This window comes from Diabrotica undecimpunctata, chromosome 10 (genome assembly GCF_040954645.1).
Source record: "Diabrotica undecimpunctata isolate CICGRU chromosome 10, icDiaUnde3, whole genome shotgun sequence".
NCBI lineage: Eukaryota > Metazoa > Arthropoda > Insecta > Coleoptera > Chrysomelidae > Diabrotica > Diabrotica undecimpunctata.
The window spans coordinates 1,272,524-1,290,592 of record NC_092812.1 but is presented as its reverse complement, the minus strand read 5'-3'; the positions used below and the strand labels follow the sequence as shown (position 1 = coordinate 1,290,592).

General features: G+C 35.7%; 1 protein-coding gene across 1 annotated transcript in view; it reads right to left on the bottom strand.

Moving 5' to 3' along the window:
- Positions 1-311: 311 nt before the first annotated feature.
- Positions 312-18,069, bottom strand: part of LOC140451921 (uncharacterized) — a 115,026-nt gene continuing 97,268 nt past the window's right edge. The window contains exon 4 of the mRNA XM_072545888.1: positions 312-518. Coding sequence (XP_072401989.1) covers positions 360-518 — 159 coding nt within the window. The 3' untranslated portion in view covers positions 312-359. The remainder of the gene's footprint in view (positions 519-18,069) is intronic.

Genomic DNA, 18,069 nt, shown 5'->3' with positions numbered 1-18,069 from the left:
TAGAACTCACTAAAGTAAGTTCAATGGTGTAGATATCTCAAAACGGGAAAAAATGTAGTTACATTTTTGTGTCACTAAGCCGACGATCGGTAGTCTACTGAATAGCACGCTCTTCGTTACGTCCGCGATAGAACCATGTACGTGTATGTGTTGCGGGAGTCTGTTCAAGTTTGAGAATAAGTCAACAAGAAGCTCTTTTAAATGGATGGAAAGTGATTATCAATGAATCCCCGTAAATCAAAGTATCCCTATTCTACGGTAACAACTAAATTTGTATTACTTGTGTGATTACGTTAATAATTTACACAAACTTTGATAAAGTACATATTTTATTAAAGATACATAAAAAAGATAAATTCTTAAATTGGAGCTATTTGACCTTCCACTTTATTACACATCACAACTTCATCTCCAGGATCTGTTAACATAAGTACGGTAACTTTCCAATAAAAATTAGAAATGGGAAACGCACTTAATGCTCCTCCGTCGAAAGTTCCATTATTAACTTCAAAGTCTCCCTGGAATAACAAAATATTAAAATATATTACTTTTTTCTCTATCTATTCATAACCAATTGGTTTATAAATATTTTCTGTGGCATTGAAAATATGATAAATTGTGATATACATTCTTAGAACGCTTTTATTTGAGGATAATTTAATTGATTATATAACCACAATTTTAATAAAAGTCTTTATCGAGCAAGTGAAAATATTATATTCAATCTTGAAAGCAAAATTATCATGTCTGTAATTTGGTAATTATAAAGAAAACCAGAAAAAACTTATTATATTCCGACATAATAACTAACTGCCCTACAAATAGAGAAAATTTTGGAAACTTTACAAAAATTTTAGTTTTGTTGGTAGCATTCCACTTTTTCACACGACTTATGTTATTTACAAGATTATCTGTAATTTTATTATATCGCATTAGGCTTCTAATTAATATTTGACGTATATTTAAAAAAACCTAAAAATTTAAAAATAATTTTAAAAACCGCCTTTAGCTATTAGTATATAGGCACATTAAAAAAAAATTAGTATTATGATGAAAATTAGTTTCTATTTGGTGAAATCACCTTTATTTTTTAGCACAGATTCGATTCAGCGACACATGGAGTTCACGAGACAAGCGAAATCCTCTGGTGTAATAATTCTAAACCAGGTTTGAATAATTGATTCTATTAGTTCTATTTTACTCTTCATTCAATCAATGTATTTTTGCCTGTGTTTTTCGTTCAGGAACAGCTTTTTTCTAGGGGTTCTTGCTAGCAATCCATTTTCACACAACTTTCTTCTGATAGTGTGGTCCGATATTTCTAAGCCAGTTGATTTAATAATAGCAATAATGTACTTTCCGAATCTACAGGCGGCATATTATGCCCTCATTGTATTGATTAACTATCCGTTTTCTACCTGTTCTGTTTGCTGATTTTGTCATTCCAATATTATGATAACGTTTACATACGTTTTTTATACCTGATTTTGTGGCGCCACCTTCCAATTTGTTTGAACCTTTACGAAGGGTAACTACTTTAGCTTTGTTTCCTAGGACCAATCAATATGTTTTGGGTTTCTGGGACCCATTGTATCGATACTGATGTGTCCCTCTTCGACAATTAAAAAATATCACTTTAGTAATAACTAAGAACCTAAATTTACTACTAAAAACTAAAAGTCGCACAAAACTTTACTAAACGCTTCGTATTAATAAACTAAGTCAGTTATAATCATGAGATGAGATATTTTATTATAGGTACATAATAAACGTAATTCCAATTTTTCATTTTTTAGAATTATAATTTTAAATTACTGTCGCCAGAGTGGACGAATCACAGCGACGATTGTTACTCTGGCCGGCCAATGACAAAGGTTTCATTAACTGCATTTATATTGGCCTTCCGAAGATTGCTTCGGAGATGCAATTAAGAAATGCATAAAAAGGCAGCGCACCTTTCAATCGGGATCAAGTCATGAGGACATCGATTTCATAGAAAAAGTCGAAAGGCAAAGAGAAAGACCCGAAAACCCAAACGAAATTATCCCTCCTACATTACCGGAGGAGTTTAATGATCTAATTAAAAACAGCTCGCCGAAAAAGGCACCTGGTCCCAATCAAATAATAAAAAAGGCTCTAAAATACTTACCAGCGAGAGCCATAGTATATTTAACAAAAATATAATCAATGCGATGCTAAGATTCAAGAAATTCCCAAAGAGATGGAAAGAGGCCCATGTGATAATGTTTCCAAAGCCCGGAAAAGACAGCACATCCCCGCAAAACTACATGCCAATAAGCTTACTACCTGCAATCAGCAAGATTGTAGAGAGATTAATACTCAGCAGACTCCAAACTGCAACAGACAGACTAGACATATTACCCGAAGCCCAATTCGGTTTTAGATCAGAACACTCCAGTGAGCTACAAGTACTTAGACTAACAGAGTACATATCAGCTGGATTTATTGATAAACAATTCACAGGAGCTGCCTTCCTAGATGTAAGCAAAGCTTTCGATAGAGTCTGGCATAAAGGACTGATCTACAAAATGAGAAGATACGGTTACAGCGGAGCAATGACAATACCAATCTCTTCGTACTTGAGCAATCATAGTTTTAGAGTTCTAATAGGACAAGTCCTATCCGAACTCGGGAACCCGGAGGCTGGAGTACCATGGAGATACAGGGAGCGGTACTGTCACCTCTACTGTACACGATACACACAGCAGACATACCTAGAACTCCAGGTACACTACTAAGCCTCTATGCCGACGACACAGCGATAGCGGCCAAACACAGAACTGTAGACACAGCGGTAAACAACTTACAAACAGCGCTAGACGACATAGAAGAATGGAGTTTAAAACGGAAAATCGCTATAAACTCTCAAAAGACAGAGGCTGTACTTTTCAAAAAACGGCACCAACAACCAGAAGAATAGGTGACTGTGTAAGACAATCCCATCGAATGAAAAAACGAAGCAAAATACCTGGGAGTAATCATGGACAAAAGCCTAACGTTTAGTAAACATGTAGACGCTAGAGTACAAAAAGCCAATATGGCAAGAGCATCAATAATAAGAGGCCTAGCAGGAAGAAAAAGCAAACTTAGAATGAAAAAAAAGTAAGATTATTAAATAATATAATTCTTCACACAACAAATAGTAAAATAAAATGAAAATACTAGAGAGTAAATCAACAATCACACCAGAGAGAAAACAGAACACCAGAGAGAAAACACTTCAAAAAACAACAACAACGCACAATGAAGATAGTTCGTAGCTCATAACACTCGTGGACAATCGCTAAATGCAACGTGGGCCCAATTGCTTTAGGAGGACAAACTCTATATTGTTAGTTATATTGTCACATATTTGTATATATTTTTCTTCTATGTTATAATATAGATATTGTACTAATTATGACTTTTTGTTTCGGGGCTACCTACAAAAAAAATTAAAAAACACACAAAAAACGGCCTCGGTCACCAAAAAAATTCAAAAATACTAACAAAAACCGGCGCAAGCCAACAACAAAACTAACAAAAAACTAAAAAACCCGGACACGTAGAGCCCAACCCCTTGAGCACCAAGTCGCCGAACTGAGCCTAGCTCAAAGCGGAGACTTGAGTCCCAAGTAAGCAATTTTAGTTCGCGGATAAGCCACATTAAGATAACAGGATTATAGCGACAATGCGCTGTCCTGAGTTTTGAATTCGGTTAGGAAACCATGTTGGGGTTTTATTACCCAAGACTCCCACATAAAGAGCATTTGGCTAATAATTGTGCCCTAATCGCGCATCAGAGTGCTATAGGGGGGAAAGGAAAGGTCTGGAGCATTGAAGCGCGGCGGAGTGACTCCTAACGGAGTTAATACACCTCGCTCCAATGAATTGTTACACCCGAAAGTAATTCTTAGGGGTGAACATGTCTCACAGGCTGGGTTTAATTAAATTATTGCTTGCTTGCTTGCAATCGGGATCAAATCAGTCTACACCTTGATACCGTCAAGACCTATTTGACTGAGTAGACTTTTCAATAAACCTCTGCGTTTAATTTCTCACCTTTGTGAAAAACCTCATCGAATTACAAAGCCTTCACTTCGAAGAGGGTTCTAAAGCTCTTAAGTGTTTAAATAAACACGGGGTCTCAAGACTTCGACATTAACCAAACAATAGAAAGTGTAGGAACCGGCGTAACCGAACCAATAAATAGGTGCAACATATTTTTTTCAACGTTCGTTTTAATTTCTAATTTCATTGCCTAACAAAAGTTCCATAATTTGTATTTTTGCGATTTCTCAAATAAAACCTTTTTTAAAATATATGTTTAAGGAAACCACCCGTTTCCTGTTCAACTTCAGTTTTTCGATGAGAATCCACTGAACCCGGGATCAGTCAATTTTCCTTTTATCCTTTATGAGTATTATAAACGATATTTCTAGAAATAATTTAGAAGTTTTATTTGAAAATCTTGTCTTAAATACTAGCAGTTCTAAATATAATATTTGTAATTCTAAAAAATCCAATATGGGTTTCCAATAACTTAAATGATCTTCTACAGCATATCTCTCTTAATGACAATCCTGCCACAGTTGCCTTCAAAACCCCTTATTTTAAGAATATTGCTCTTAAAACATTTTGTACCGGCATAAATGACCCCTATTGTGAATATCTGTTTCATTTTCAAATTAACTCTCTCGAAGAAGCCCTCCAAAAATGCATTTCGTATGACAACCAAAAAGCCAACAACAGTACATGAATTTTTATAAGGTCAACAAAATAATCGACCTAATACATTCAGACAAAAACCTAATCATTCAAATCAAAATAATTCAGATAGGTTTAATAATAGAAAAAATAATCTGTCCAATTTTTAAAATAACTTTATGTGCCACCCTCGTAATATGCAAGAGCCCACATTCAATTTTCCACCGAAAAGTAATCCTCCACAGGCTAATCAAGCCATAACTTCGGCAATAATCCAAATTTCAGAAAAGTCTCTCCCAAAAATTCTGTATGATAGACGAAATATTCTAAATCGAAATTGTACTTCTCCTATGAGTGGTGTACAAACAATCTATAGCAATCAATCCATGACTGTTTCTACAAAAAGAACTCATAATTTTAACATAGATACTAATATTGACGAAAATCCCGAAAAATTCACACAAAACGTCGTATCAGATAGTTGTGATGTTTATCCTCTAAAACTCCAAATGGTCACGCTGCTGCCTACTACTGTAAAGAAAATTCTTATAGCATATCGATACCAATCAATATACTAACAGGTGAGGCTACAGCTATTTTGGAAGCCCTAATCTTCTTCGAAAAGAGTAGAACGATGAAGTGCATTATCGTAACAGACTCATTAAATGCATTACTGGAACTGAAACAAATATATACCAACAACCCTATTATACAGAGAAATAGAGAAAAAAAGGAACTAGAAAAATTTTGATCAATAGGAAAGGAAGCAGCTTTTATTTGGGTACCTTCACATACAGGTATTTACGGAAATAAAAAAGCAGACCAACTGGCTAACAAAAGTCGAATGAACTCAAAACATCCTGCAAAATTGAAGACATATCCGTACACCGATCTAAAAAACCTGATTAAAATCCACTGTATTAATACTTGGCAAAATTATTGGGAAAAATTAGGTACTAAATTAAATGTAATTTGCCCAAAAATAACTGATATCCTGGAGACTCCTTTAAACAGAATAAACCAAGTCATTATTAATCGTTTAAGAATTGGCCATACTGCCTTAACACACAAATACCTAATAACAAAAGAACCACTACCTATCTGCTCCAGCTGCTCTAACCCACTGACTGTGAAACACATCCTGCTTGATTGTCCTCAATTCAAGGAAAAAAGAAGATCCCACGGATTCACAGATGATGATCTCAAGACAATTCTCACCAAAAAAATTTCGACAGTGTTAAACTATTTAAAAGACATCAAGTTATTCAATTTTATTTATTGTAATAGTTCATGTATTTGTTATATCCACTAATAACCATGCGCGTTTGATGTGGTTTTGTGTTTAAATAAAAAAAAAGATAGTTATGAACATTCTCAGGATTTTCAGTACGGCCTTTTCAAAGACGACCCACATCTTCTATAAATTTAAATAATATTAATAACTATCCCCGATTTCCATACTTTGCAAATATTTTCAAAATATAAAAATACCTTTACTCAAATGTATGAACGTAAATAATAGTATTGATGCGCGAATTGCTGAGTATAACCTGAGTTTCATATTTTACTCGGAAATCGTGATTTAGAAAATTTACAAGCTGTCATAAATTATGAGAAAAAAAAACATTGACCCTTAAGAGTGTCGGTATCAAAATTCCATTTCATACACTGTATAATAAAATTCCAGTAGACATTTCGGAAGGTGAAATTCTATTCCCTGAAACCAGAATTAATCTCGTAGTCATACCAGAGTCCATTCACATTGCGAAAGACAATTACATAGTTAATATTTCTCTCTGTAATCATATTCAAATTGAACCTATTCATATAGAAAAATTAACCCTGCACTGCATGATTTTTTATTTTTCGTTACAAAAAGTTTGCAGACTGGTTTTCGTTATTTTTGCGGGAAAAAATAAAAAAAAAAATTGTAAACTATTTTTTTTATTTTTGAAAAATATAAGTGTTGTTTATAAACAACATTCTGGAAACGAGGATATACTTATAACAATATTTAGGAAATTTGAAAATTTTTAAAACAGCTCTTTGTTTTAGTGAAGCAAAGTGCTACACCACACTTTTCGCACAGCACACATGTTGTATAGCAATTGCACTGTGGAAATTTGCACCTTATTTGCTTTTCGGACCATATAGGCCAATGGTAAATTCCATTCATTCGAACATTCCTTTCTGGCATAACCTGTGCTGGGTCTTTTCTCTTCTTTATTTTTAGCGCCTCCTTGGTTTTACTGGCTGAAGGTCTGCCCCTTTTTGCAATGGTGAATCGCTCTCCTGTCCTGCATAATACTTCAGTCAGTTGTATTCTAAACTGTACGTGTGTGACTTAACGCTTCATACCAGTTCTATGTTCAGCTGAATTCTTGTAAAGAATCCAACTGTTAGCAACGGTTAGAACTACTAGTAGATGGTAAAATATTCTAGAATGCAGTTTTTACTCCTTTGAATAATTTTATTTCGTCCCATATTGCTGTCCAACAAATCAACACCGCCCATATGACGGTTGTATTCTTGTACAAGATATGGACAACTTACTTCTTTTGTTCTTTTTCTTCCTTGTCATATCTCTTGGCAGTAGTTTTAGGAACTTCGCCAGCGAAAGTCGATAGAAACGTGACTAATTTGTTATCTTTCCATAGTAAGCTACTTGTTTCCATACCATCGCAAGTACCAACAATCAATTTGGAATCCTATTCCTTCTTACGGTTCCTAAACTGTGAATACCTTGTTTGGAAAGATATACAGGGAGAGGCATAAAAGAGTAATAATTGTCAAAATAAAGCCTGTGACTCATATTCCTTCAAATAATTCTAGCCAACCTCAACACAACATTTGCAGTTGCTCTGAGGTCAAGTACAAAAGCAGGTCTCGTTTTTTGATCATTCTCTTGTCCTGTATATAGTTCTATACGATACGCATATCCAGAGCTACTGCATGAGACAAACAATTTAAAACCCCATTTATGTGGCTTGTTTGGTAGGTACTGCTTCATGTAGTGCCTAACTGTGGTAGAACAATTTTGCTCATCGACGGAAAGATATTGTTTCAATGGAATTCCGTTTGAAAATGCTTCATTGAGGTGGTCAATTATTGTGGTCAAATATTATGGTCAATTTTATAAACTTTATCGTAGTTTGTATTGTCAGAGGATAAAGCATTCTCGTTATTATTGAAATGTAAAAATTGTCTGAATTTTTGTACCTGTTGACTGACATAGTACTTTTTATTTTCTCAAAGCCAATTTTTTCTGACCAATATGGCCTTATCAAAAGCAAATGAACCAGGGGCGTATATGTATTGTAATTCCAATAAACTGCTTTATGTCACTTCGTGTAATATTCATTGGTTTGTTAGGATTCTGCTGTATGGCATATACATTTGACTCCTCCACAAATTTGTCTACAATGCTATCTGTGAAGAATAAATTAAAATATTCATAGGGACTTTCTAGTTGTAGGATATGATTTGGAAGACTCCGATTTCCTCTAAATTTCAGTTGCTGTTCGGATAAGTTTAAATTTTTTTTCCATATAATATCTAAAAATGAAAAAACATCTAGTATTTTTAATCACAAATTGATTGTAAAATAAGTATACCTTTGCTCTTGGAGTAAACCGAAGTTTCTGGAGGCCATTATGATTAGGTATTTACCAAATGTCAAAAATAGTGCTAACGGTGATATGTCAATACTAAATCTTAAAACTGTAAACAAATAATATGACAGCAAGCTATACCACACCCTAACACATATAATTTTAATTATTACAATTTCTTAAACTGTTTGAAAGCAATTATTAATGAAAATGTTTCTTTTTCTTTAAAAGTTCAAACAAAAAAAGTTACCTGGGTTTCACTAAAATTTCTAGGGGTTAGAACTGGAGTTAGATTCACCGCCACACGAACAAATTCATCTCCAAACTGCAAAAATTGAGGTTGAAAGTTGGGACACTGGACGCAAAATTTGAAACTCTGCTTCTTTTAAAAACTGGAACACAACTGGACACAATGGCAACATGTGGTTATCCTTCCAAGTTTTGGTAAACGCCACAAATCTCTTAGATACTTAGAAACATAGAAACAGTGATTACTCAACTAGATTTCAAAACTGGAACATTACATTGAGTATAATTCACTATTTTCAACAAATTTGCCAGCTTCTGGACGCCGACACTCACAGCGTCTTGAATGTTCAAAGTTTCTTGCAAACCTGAAACTTGAATTCACTTCGACCTCGATCTGTGTACCCGGTTTCTACCGTTTCCCTTACTCCGCGTACCAGTCTTCGCAACGGGCCCACCCAAAATTGTTTTCAAACGCGTTTCTCATCGTATCATAAATGACCTTGACGTACAAATATAAACCAAATATAATCATATTTATCTTCGCAGCTGAATTCTTGCTTGGGAAAAGTCGAGTGTAAACAAAGATACCAAGTTTTGTATACAGCCCAGGAGCGTACCAAAACAATTTTTATACCTTAAATATTCGATAGTTATAAGGAGTTTATTATGCTACAACTTGACCAGAAACCTTTTGATACCATACACATAGATTTAATCCATTGAAACAAAAATCTCTATTTGACAGTTATTGATTCATTCTCAAAGTATGGACAGTGTTACAAAATACCCGACAAAATTTTGATGTCAGTCCTAAGCAAACTCAGACATTACTTCTCACACCACAGCTATCCCAAAAAAATATGATTGCGACAGTGGTACAGAATTTAATTCTGCCGTAATTTAAGAATTCATGAATCTTCACAAAATTGAACTACATTTCACTACAGTAAATAATTCATCTTTGAACTCCCCTGTAGAACGATTTCATTCTACCCTTATCGAAAAGCTTAGTACTTTAAAAGACCAAAATCCAAATGATCCATTAGTCTCCTTTTTCTATTCTCTACGGACCTCATGCCGAAGAAATACATTTCGATTTCGAACTTCTGGTAAATGAAGCCTATATAAAGATGAACTTCAAACTTTTATAGAACACTTATACACAAAACAAAAAGAAAAAAGACAGAACATATTTGACAAAGAAAACGAGACTGCCGAAGAGATACCCGAAATACAATTGCCAAACCCCTGTACATAACTAAAAAAACCATCGACCTAAATTACAAAATCACTATTCTACATTACGTCCCCATAAACAAAATAAGACAAAAGTATTCGGTTAAAATGACAAACAAAACGAAACAAGTACTCACTTAAAATTTGGAAAAAGATCCCGAAAACTTATCGACAAAACTTCTTTACAGGATGATCCTATCCCTGGGCCATCTTCTCAAGATCCAACAAATTCGGAATAATGGTTATTGTTTAAATTCAAATATAGTTGTATAAATTAATCAATACATTTTTCCTCCCCTGTATTCTTCCGATCCCTTAATAGTACCGCTGAGGCTCGGAAATACATCTCGAAAACAGAAGAGCACCTAGCACCAGTCGTTGAAAAGAAAAGACGTAACCCGGCAAGTGAACCCATGCACGCATATTGAATTGGTTTCGTTCGTTGTTTCGTAGTGCAAACCATGGTAAATTAGACCCAGCGGTAAGTTTTTACCTAGTTTTACCTAAACCTATAAATTGTCTTTGATTGTTTATTGCAACCATTTAAATTTTAATAATCATTTGCACCAATGAGTGTTGCGTTCTGCACATACGATGACCTCAATATAATAATTTTGGTCATCCTGAAGGGGGAGAGAAGATATTCTGTTCAATCTAGAACTCGCTGGTTTCCCCCTTTTTGGATTGAGTATGTATATTAAAATAAAAGAAAAGAAATGAAAACCAGTGGACTGTATAAAACTCTATTTTAACAAGAAGTAAAAGCAATCATAAATATACATAAACACACACAATTACAACTAAAGAAGAATATATACAAACTTAAATATTAGTCAATAAGAAACGACACACAAAAAGAGAACCATAAACAAAACCATAGATAGAAATAATATTATACAAAAAAGAAATAAAAATATGAATATATATGTCATATAAAAAAATTGATATTAAACGTGATTCAAATTATATATTCAAATACAAATATTAATACAATAAACTCAAAAATATACTCGGTAATTCAAAAGTATACTCGGTAACAAAAAAACACATTAAATTAATAATAAAATTAAAATGCAATTAATAAACTCATCACGTAAAAGCTCTGATATACATACAAAACAAAAGAATGAAATTATTACAATATGAAAAATATACAAATCTACATAAAGGTAATGAAATGTTCTCAATAAAGTTCAATCGCGATCGCGGCACAACTGATAAAAAGTTCGAAGCAAATATGACATCTATATACCAAGTAAACGTACTTGATATATGCAGCAACAAAATTATAGTGTATTGTAGCTTACCCCATAAATTATTTCAGCCACGATGAGATTGCGAACCCTCTGGTTCGGTGAAAATTCAGGAATAAAATCTCGCCTTTTTTACAAGACGAAGTTTTTGTGGTCCTCAAACCAAAATAACACTTGTCTGTCGTTTGGGAGACAAAACTCGACTCGCTTACATGACCGCAATGAAGTGTCTCGACGCGCTGATCTTAACTTCAAAAACACATATCCTTATCTGGCATATGGAACTCGCCCTTATCGCCGTTATCTCGCAGATGGCTCATCTTGGAATGTTTAGCCCTTAAAACTGCTGTGCCCTTGTACACGCAAATCTCGTTTAAATATACTACGGGGAGAATCAAAACTAACAAAAAAAAAGTCTGTTCATATTATATAAATATTTATATATCGTTGCGAAACTGCAACATTCTCCCCGCGTTGGCATAAGTGCCAATAACACATAACTGTACTTTGTACTCGCGACGCACTGTACAAATTCCGTAACCGTAAACACTTTTTCGGTTTCAAAACGAACGACACACTTACAATACTACAAATGCTATACATTTACAAAAAGGTACAAAGAACAATAAACTTACAAACGATAATAGGTTACAAATACATAACTACATACTAAATAGACATCACTACCATAATTACATTATCAATACTATATATCAACATGGTTTCAAAACCTAAATGGACAGACACAGAGCGACACAGAAGCAAATATGCGCTCACCTAAAAACTTCATTGTATAGTTTACTGTCCAGGTTGAGACTCGAGCTCCCTATCATTAAAAGGAAGTAGACAAATTTTTACTATAGGACGTACATATGTCCCTGCACTTGTTTTAATCCTTACAGATCTCCCTATCATTAAAAGGAAGTAGACAAATTTTTACTATAGGACGTACATATGTCCCTGCACTTGTTTTAATCCTTACAGATCTCACCCTGCCATCCGGTCCAGGGAACGTATCCACGATCCTAGCAATTGGCCACTGCAATAGATGGGTGTTATCACCCTTGACTAGTACCACCATACCAGGCTCTAAGTTTGCTTTTTCCTCTACCCATTTCGGTCGTTTTTGAAGTTGGTTGAGATAATCTACATGCCACCTCTTCCAGAACAACTGCTGAATACGAGATAACCTCTGATACAAAGACAATCTGTTTTCAGGTAAACTGATGACGACTCGTTCAGGGTGAGCCGTCATAGATGTTCCTATTAGGAAGTGTGCAGGTGTCAGGCATTCCAAATCATTAGGATCACTTGACAATGGAGTGATTGGCCTTGAGTTCATGATTGCTTCTATCTGGCTGATCACCGTATAAAATTCCTCAAAAGTGAGGTTGGCATTTCCCACAAGACGGTGCAGATGATATTTACAACTACGAATGGCACTTTCATGTAGTCCTCCATGATGTGGACTATTGGGCGGAATAAAATAAAACTGAATGGAGTTTTTTGAACAAAAATCGTGCAACTCCTGAGAATTCTCGTTATCCTTAAAAAATTCGTATAGTTCGAAAAGAAGATTTTTCGCTCCCCAAAAATTAGAGCCGTTATCGGAATACAATGTAGTGGGATTACCTCGACGCGAGATAAACCGCTAAAGCGCTAAAATAAAGTCTTCTGTAGACAAACTAGATACCACTTCAATATGTACGGCCTTCGTGACCATACAAACAAATATAGCTACATAAGCTTTAAGTAATTTGGCCTTTCGTAATCTAGAGGCTTTTATAAGAAAGTATCCCCCATAGTCTACAGAAACGTTCTGAAACGGACGAATTGATTGTACGACACGATCTTTGGGTAGATCTGCCATCAATTGGCTGGAGCCTACAGCTCTAAATCTAAAACAGGTTACGCAATGATGAATGACACGTTTGACATCTCGCAATGCATTTAAAGGCCAATAACGAAGTCTGAAATTAGACAGTGTACCTTGGGGCCCTAAATGCCCCAACTGTACATGTTTTTCGTATAACATCATCGAAACAACTTGATTCTTTGAGGGAAGAAGAATTGGATTCTTTTGAGTAAGAGGTATGTTCGCATTCCTCAACCTACCTCCAACTTTTAGGCAGTTATCACTCTCATCTAGAAATAAATTTAAAGCAGCCAACTGCTTATCCTGACTGCCCTTTCCGGATTTCAATGATTCGATAATACGAGGGAATGAGATAATTTGGACACGTCGCACAATCAGCAATTCAGCTTGCTGTAGTTCTGCCACATACAACGGTCCTTTCTGTATAGGATCTCTTTTACGAACATTGTTAACAAATCGAAGAACAAATGCCAGGACTCGGCGCAAACGGAAAAAAGTTGAATACAATTTGAAAATGTCTTCCCAGAATGTTAAATCCTGAGTTGAGTGAAACACTACTCTATAGTCTTTTAACCCAATTACATTCGTAAAATCTAAATTAATTGAATGCCTAGAATAGTCAATGTCATGAGTCGACAAGAATTCGGGCCCACAAAGCCAAGCTTTCGTCGACTCAAGTGTTCCGGGAGTAGCTGCCCGCGAAGCTATATCCGCAGCGTTGTCTTTAGACGTCACATGATGCCAATAAAAATCCTTTGACAAGTCTTGAATTCGTTTTACCCTATTGACCACAAACAACTCCCACCTCGTAGGTGAGCCATTTACCCAGTGAAGGGCGATTTCAGAATCCGTCCACAGATGAACTGATGACAACTGAATTCTATTTTTGAAAATTTTCACAAGTTTACAAGCTAATTCCGCTCCCAAAAGCATGGCACATAACTCTAAACGAGGAATGGTTAGGGGATTTTTTAAAGGGGCTACTTTGGTTCGTGAAGTCAACATCCGTACAGATACAGAATTATTTGTGTATAATGCACGAATATACGCTACAGTAGCGTATGCTATCGAGCTGGCATCGCAGAAGATATGCAATTCGATAGTAGAAGTATCAAATGGATGTAGAAAGTATCGAGGAATTTTGATATTACATATGTGGGGCAACTCTTTAAGAAAAGTATTCCATTCGGTCAGTACTGTGATATCAGTAACTGGGTCGTCCCACCCAACGCGGAGCGTCCACACCTTTTGAACTAACAATTTTTCGAGCAGTATAACAGGTGACAGGAAACCCACTGGATCGAAGCACTTCGCTACAATTGACAAAATCACCCTCCTTGTGACAGCTCCTGACACCTTAATAGTGGGGGAGGTAAAGAAAAAACAATCGTCAAAAGGAGACCATTTAAGACCTAATAATTTGCTCGTAGATGGATCCATATCCACCTCTTCAATAGCCGTAGAATCAATAGAAAGAGATCTCAAAAATTGAAGTGAATTAGACGTATACTTATGCAAAGAGAATTTGGCTGAAGTCAATACCTCATTGAGTTGCTGGAATAAGATTCTGAGATGAGTTTCATCATTACATCCTGACAAAATATCGTCAATGTAAGTTTGACTGGCCAGGGCATCATAGGCGAATGGGTATTTCTCCTTATTAACCTCCGCCAAATGATTCAACACACGAGTCGCCAAATAAGGAGCCGGCCTAGTACCAAAAACTAATCTATTGTGCTGCACACTTTGTAGTTTGTCCTGTGGATTATCTCGCCAAAGAAAATTAAGTACAAATTGGTGTTTAGGATTAACGTGTATCTGCCGATACATCTTCTGAATATCCGCCGTGAGAACGAATCGAAACGATCGTAAACGAAGTACAATATCGTACAAGTTAGGCTGGACCTGAGGCCCAGTGAATAGTACATCATTAAGGGATAATCCCGTAGACGTACGCGCACTTGCGTCAAAAACAACCCGAGTCTTGGATGACCCAGAATCCTTTACTACTGCAAAATGTGGGAGAAAATATGCATTATTACCAAGGTCATTCTGCAGCATTTTTGGCACAATATCTGCATGCGATAGATGAAGATATTCGTTGATTACTTTCGTGTAGTCAGCTTTCAAAGAAGGATTTCGAAGAAATGTACCTTCAAGTGAAGAGAAACGCTTGGCAGCCATATTATAGGAATGACCAAGTTTTAGCTTTTCTAATGGACACCTAAAAGGCAAATCCACCTGGTAAGCACCATCTGGCAATCGCAGAGTGGTATCTGAGAATATCTGTTCTGCAATGGCATCGTCTGAGGTCAGCCTGTGCTCCTCTGGCATTTCCTCACACGTCCAGAACTTTTCGACAATATCGGTCAAGGTATCATTCGTGACAATACTCGACTGACAGGTAACCATATGATGAGAAACATAGGTTAAATTACTAGACAGGGGTCGTGGCCTCGTAGAGGGTTGTAAACAAGAAGTGGGAACATTCCCGGAAACAATGTAGCCGAAAATCGAATTTTGTAAAACTGGCAAATTATTTCCTAATCGCGTAAGACCGTTTTGTAAGATACGAGCAACTTGATCCATACCAAGCAATATGTCTATATCATCTGGTTCTCCAAAATTAGGATCAGCTAGAACACAATTGGGTGGAATCTTTAATCTACCCACATTTATTTGAATTTGTGGCAGACGAGAAGTTATATTTTTTAAGACCGTACATGAGACCTTCAATCGATCCGTAGAAATCTGAGAATGAATTACAATATCCACCATATCATTAGCGACTTGAGGACTCGCATTAAGTGCAGCAATAGAGACGGATTTTTGATAAGGCAAATATTTCAGTTTACTAAGTAAATCCTCTGTTATGAAGGAGATTTGACTTCCAGAATCAATAAGGGCTCTAGCCTTAACTTTCCGACCTTCGGAAGAATACAAAAATACAGAGATAGTACCTAGCAATACAAGACCTTGCTGGGCACAAAAAGAGGCTACTGAAGCATGCGAAGAAGTCGAGGTATGCTCGCTTGATGAACTAGGCGCATTCATATGAGCTATCTGGGAAGTAGATGGCTTGAAATTAGTTTGATGCTGAGACGAGGAATTTTGCGACCTATTACTTTGAGACGACCGGGACGAGGTATCATGACGTTGTGTGGAAACGTTTGAAAAATGACTTTCTCCCACATGTTTATGCAACAAAGTGTGATGACGATTGTTACACTTCATACAAGTTTTAGTACTATTACACTGTGATACCATATGACGGGGATACAAACAATTTATACAAAGTTCCTTATCTTTTACAAATCTCCATCTCTCAAAACCTGTTAAACTTAAAAACTTTTCACACGTGTACAACTTATGAGCATTACTGGAACAACAAAAACATTTCGTAGCTCTATCTCGCCCTTGGGACTGACCAATGCCATTATTCGAGCTGGAGCTAGCATGAAACACTGATTTTACCTGTTTTTCAGTACTTAACTTTTCTCTACCTTCCCGTGCCTGACCATTTAAATTCTCTAAATGAGTTGCCCTTACATCGATATGGTTAAGAAATTTATTTAAATTAGGAAGCTCATTTAATTTATTGCTATCAAACTCTAAGTGACGTTTCGTTGCGAAATCCAACTTTCTCTCAGAGAGGCAAACTACTAAGGATTCAAACAACTGACGGTCACTTAGACCCTGATTTTCCAAAGCTCTAATTGCATTTGTTAATGAAACATGAAAATCTCGTAACAAATTTTGAGATGCTTGTGCATTATTTGGCACACTTTTTATATCCAATAACGAAGTTAATAATGACTGAATTAAAATATTTTTATTCGCATATCGATGCGTGAGTGTATCTAGAGCAATCTGAAAATTGTCATTAGTAACCTGCAGATTTTCAATAAGCCGTGCTGGCTCGCCTTTTAGATAACTTTTGAGGTACATAAAACGTTGCACATTCGACAATTCTACATTCTCAACAATCAAAGCAACAAAGAGTTCATAGAAAGAATTCCATTCAGATAATTTACCGGAGAACTGAGGAATATTTATTTCGGGCAATTTTACCTGTGTTTTGGGAGAATGATTTGAAGATACACTACCTACTTTAACGTGCAGTGACTCGATCTTATTTCTAATCAATGCTATAGCTGTCAAAGCTACATCTTCAACACTGGTGCGATCCTCGCTGTCTACAGCGGCGGGATCTTCAAACAATAAATTGTCAATTTCATCCTGTGCCTCAGTATATTTATCGAAAGCAGCCTGTAGGACTTCACGGCGAACCCTCAACTGGTGAGCATCTGCCAATGAAATATTATCCTGAATCCAATTATTCTGCCTCGTGATTGCAGCCTTTGCACTCCTTCTAGTTTGTTTCAAGTTATCCATTCTTTAGATAAAAAATGGAGCAGCCAATATATGGAAGTTTACAATAGGAAACAGAAGGATTGCTACAGTGTAAAAAGAACTTTAAATCCCTGAATGTTTCACACAAACAAATCAAAGAAATGCTTGTAATAATGATCAGAATATGCTACTAATATTCCTACAATCAGAAAAAAGTTAAATAGAAAATGATTGCAATAACCGAAAATAAGTTTTAAACCTCACAAACACTAACAAACACAAAAAAATAGAAGCGTCTCTACAGACTGGGTATATTTTATGATAAAATAAATACCCCAATGTAACTGGTTTTGCTAACCACAACAAAAGGTCTAATGCATAAGAAAACCTGGCACAAATAAAAGTAATAATGTCTTTCAGCAGACCGACTATATTCTTATACAAAAGAAATACTCCACTACAAGAAGTATAAAAAATTAGCAAGAACCGGGTATAAAAACCGGAAAAGGTCTCTGTCATAAGAGCACCTTGAATGAAGTATATAAGAAAGAAGTAGTCTTTCGGCAGACTAGGTACCTTTCAGTATAAAAGAAATACACAATATAAAATGGTTATAAAAACCGTAAAAAGGTCTCTGTAAAAAGAGCACCTTAGACAAAGTACACAAAGAAGAAATAGTCTTTCGGCAGACGACTGGATATCTTTTAGCATAAAAGATATACCACACTATATGGTTATGACAGTTAGTAAGGTCCCTACCATAAGGAAACCGTAAGCAACCAAA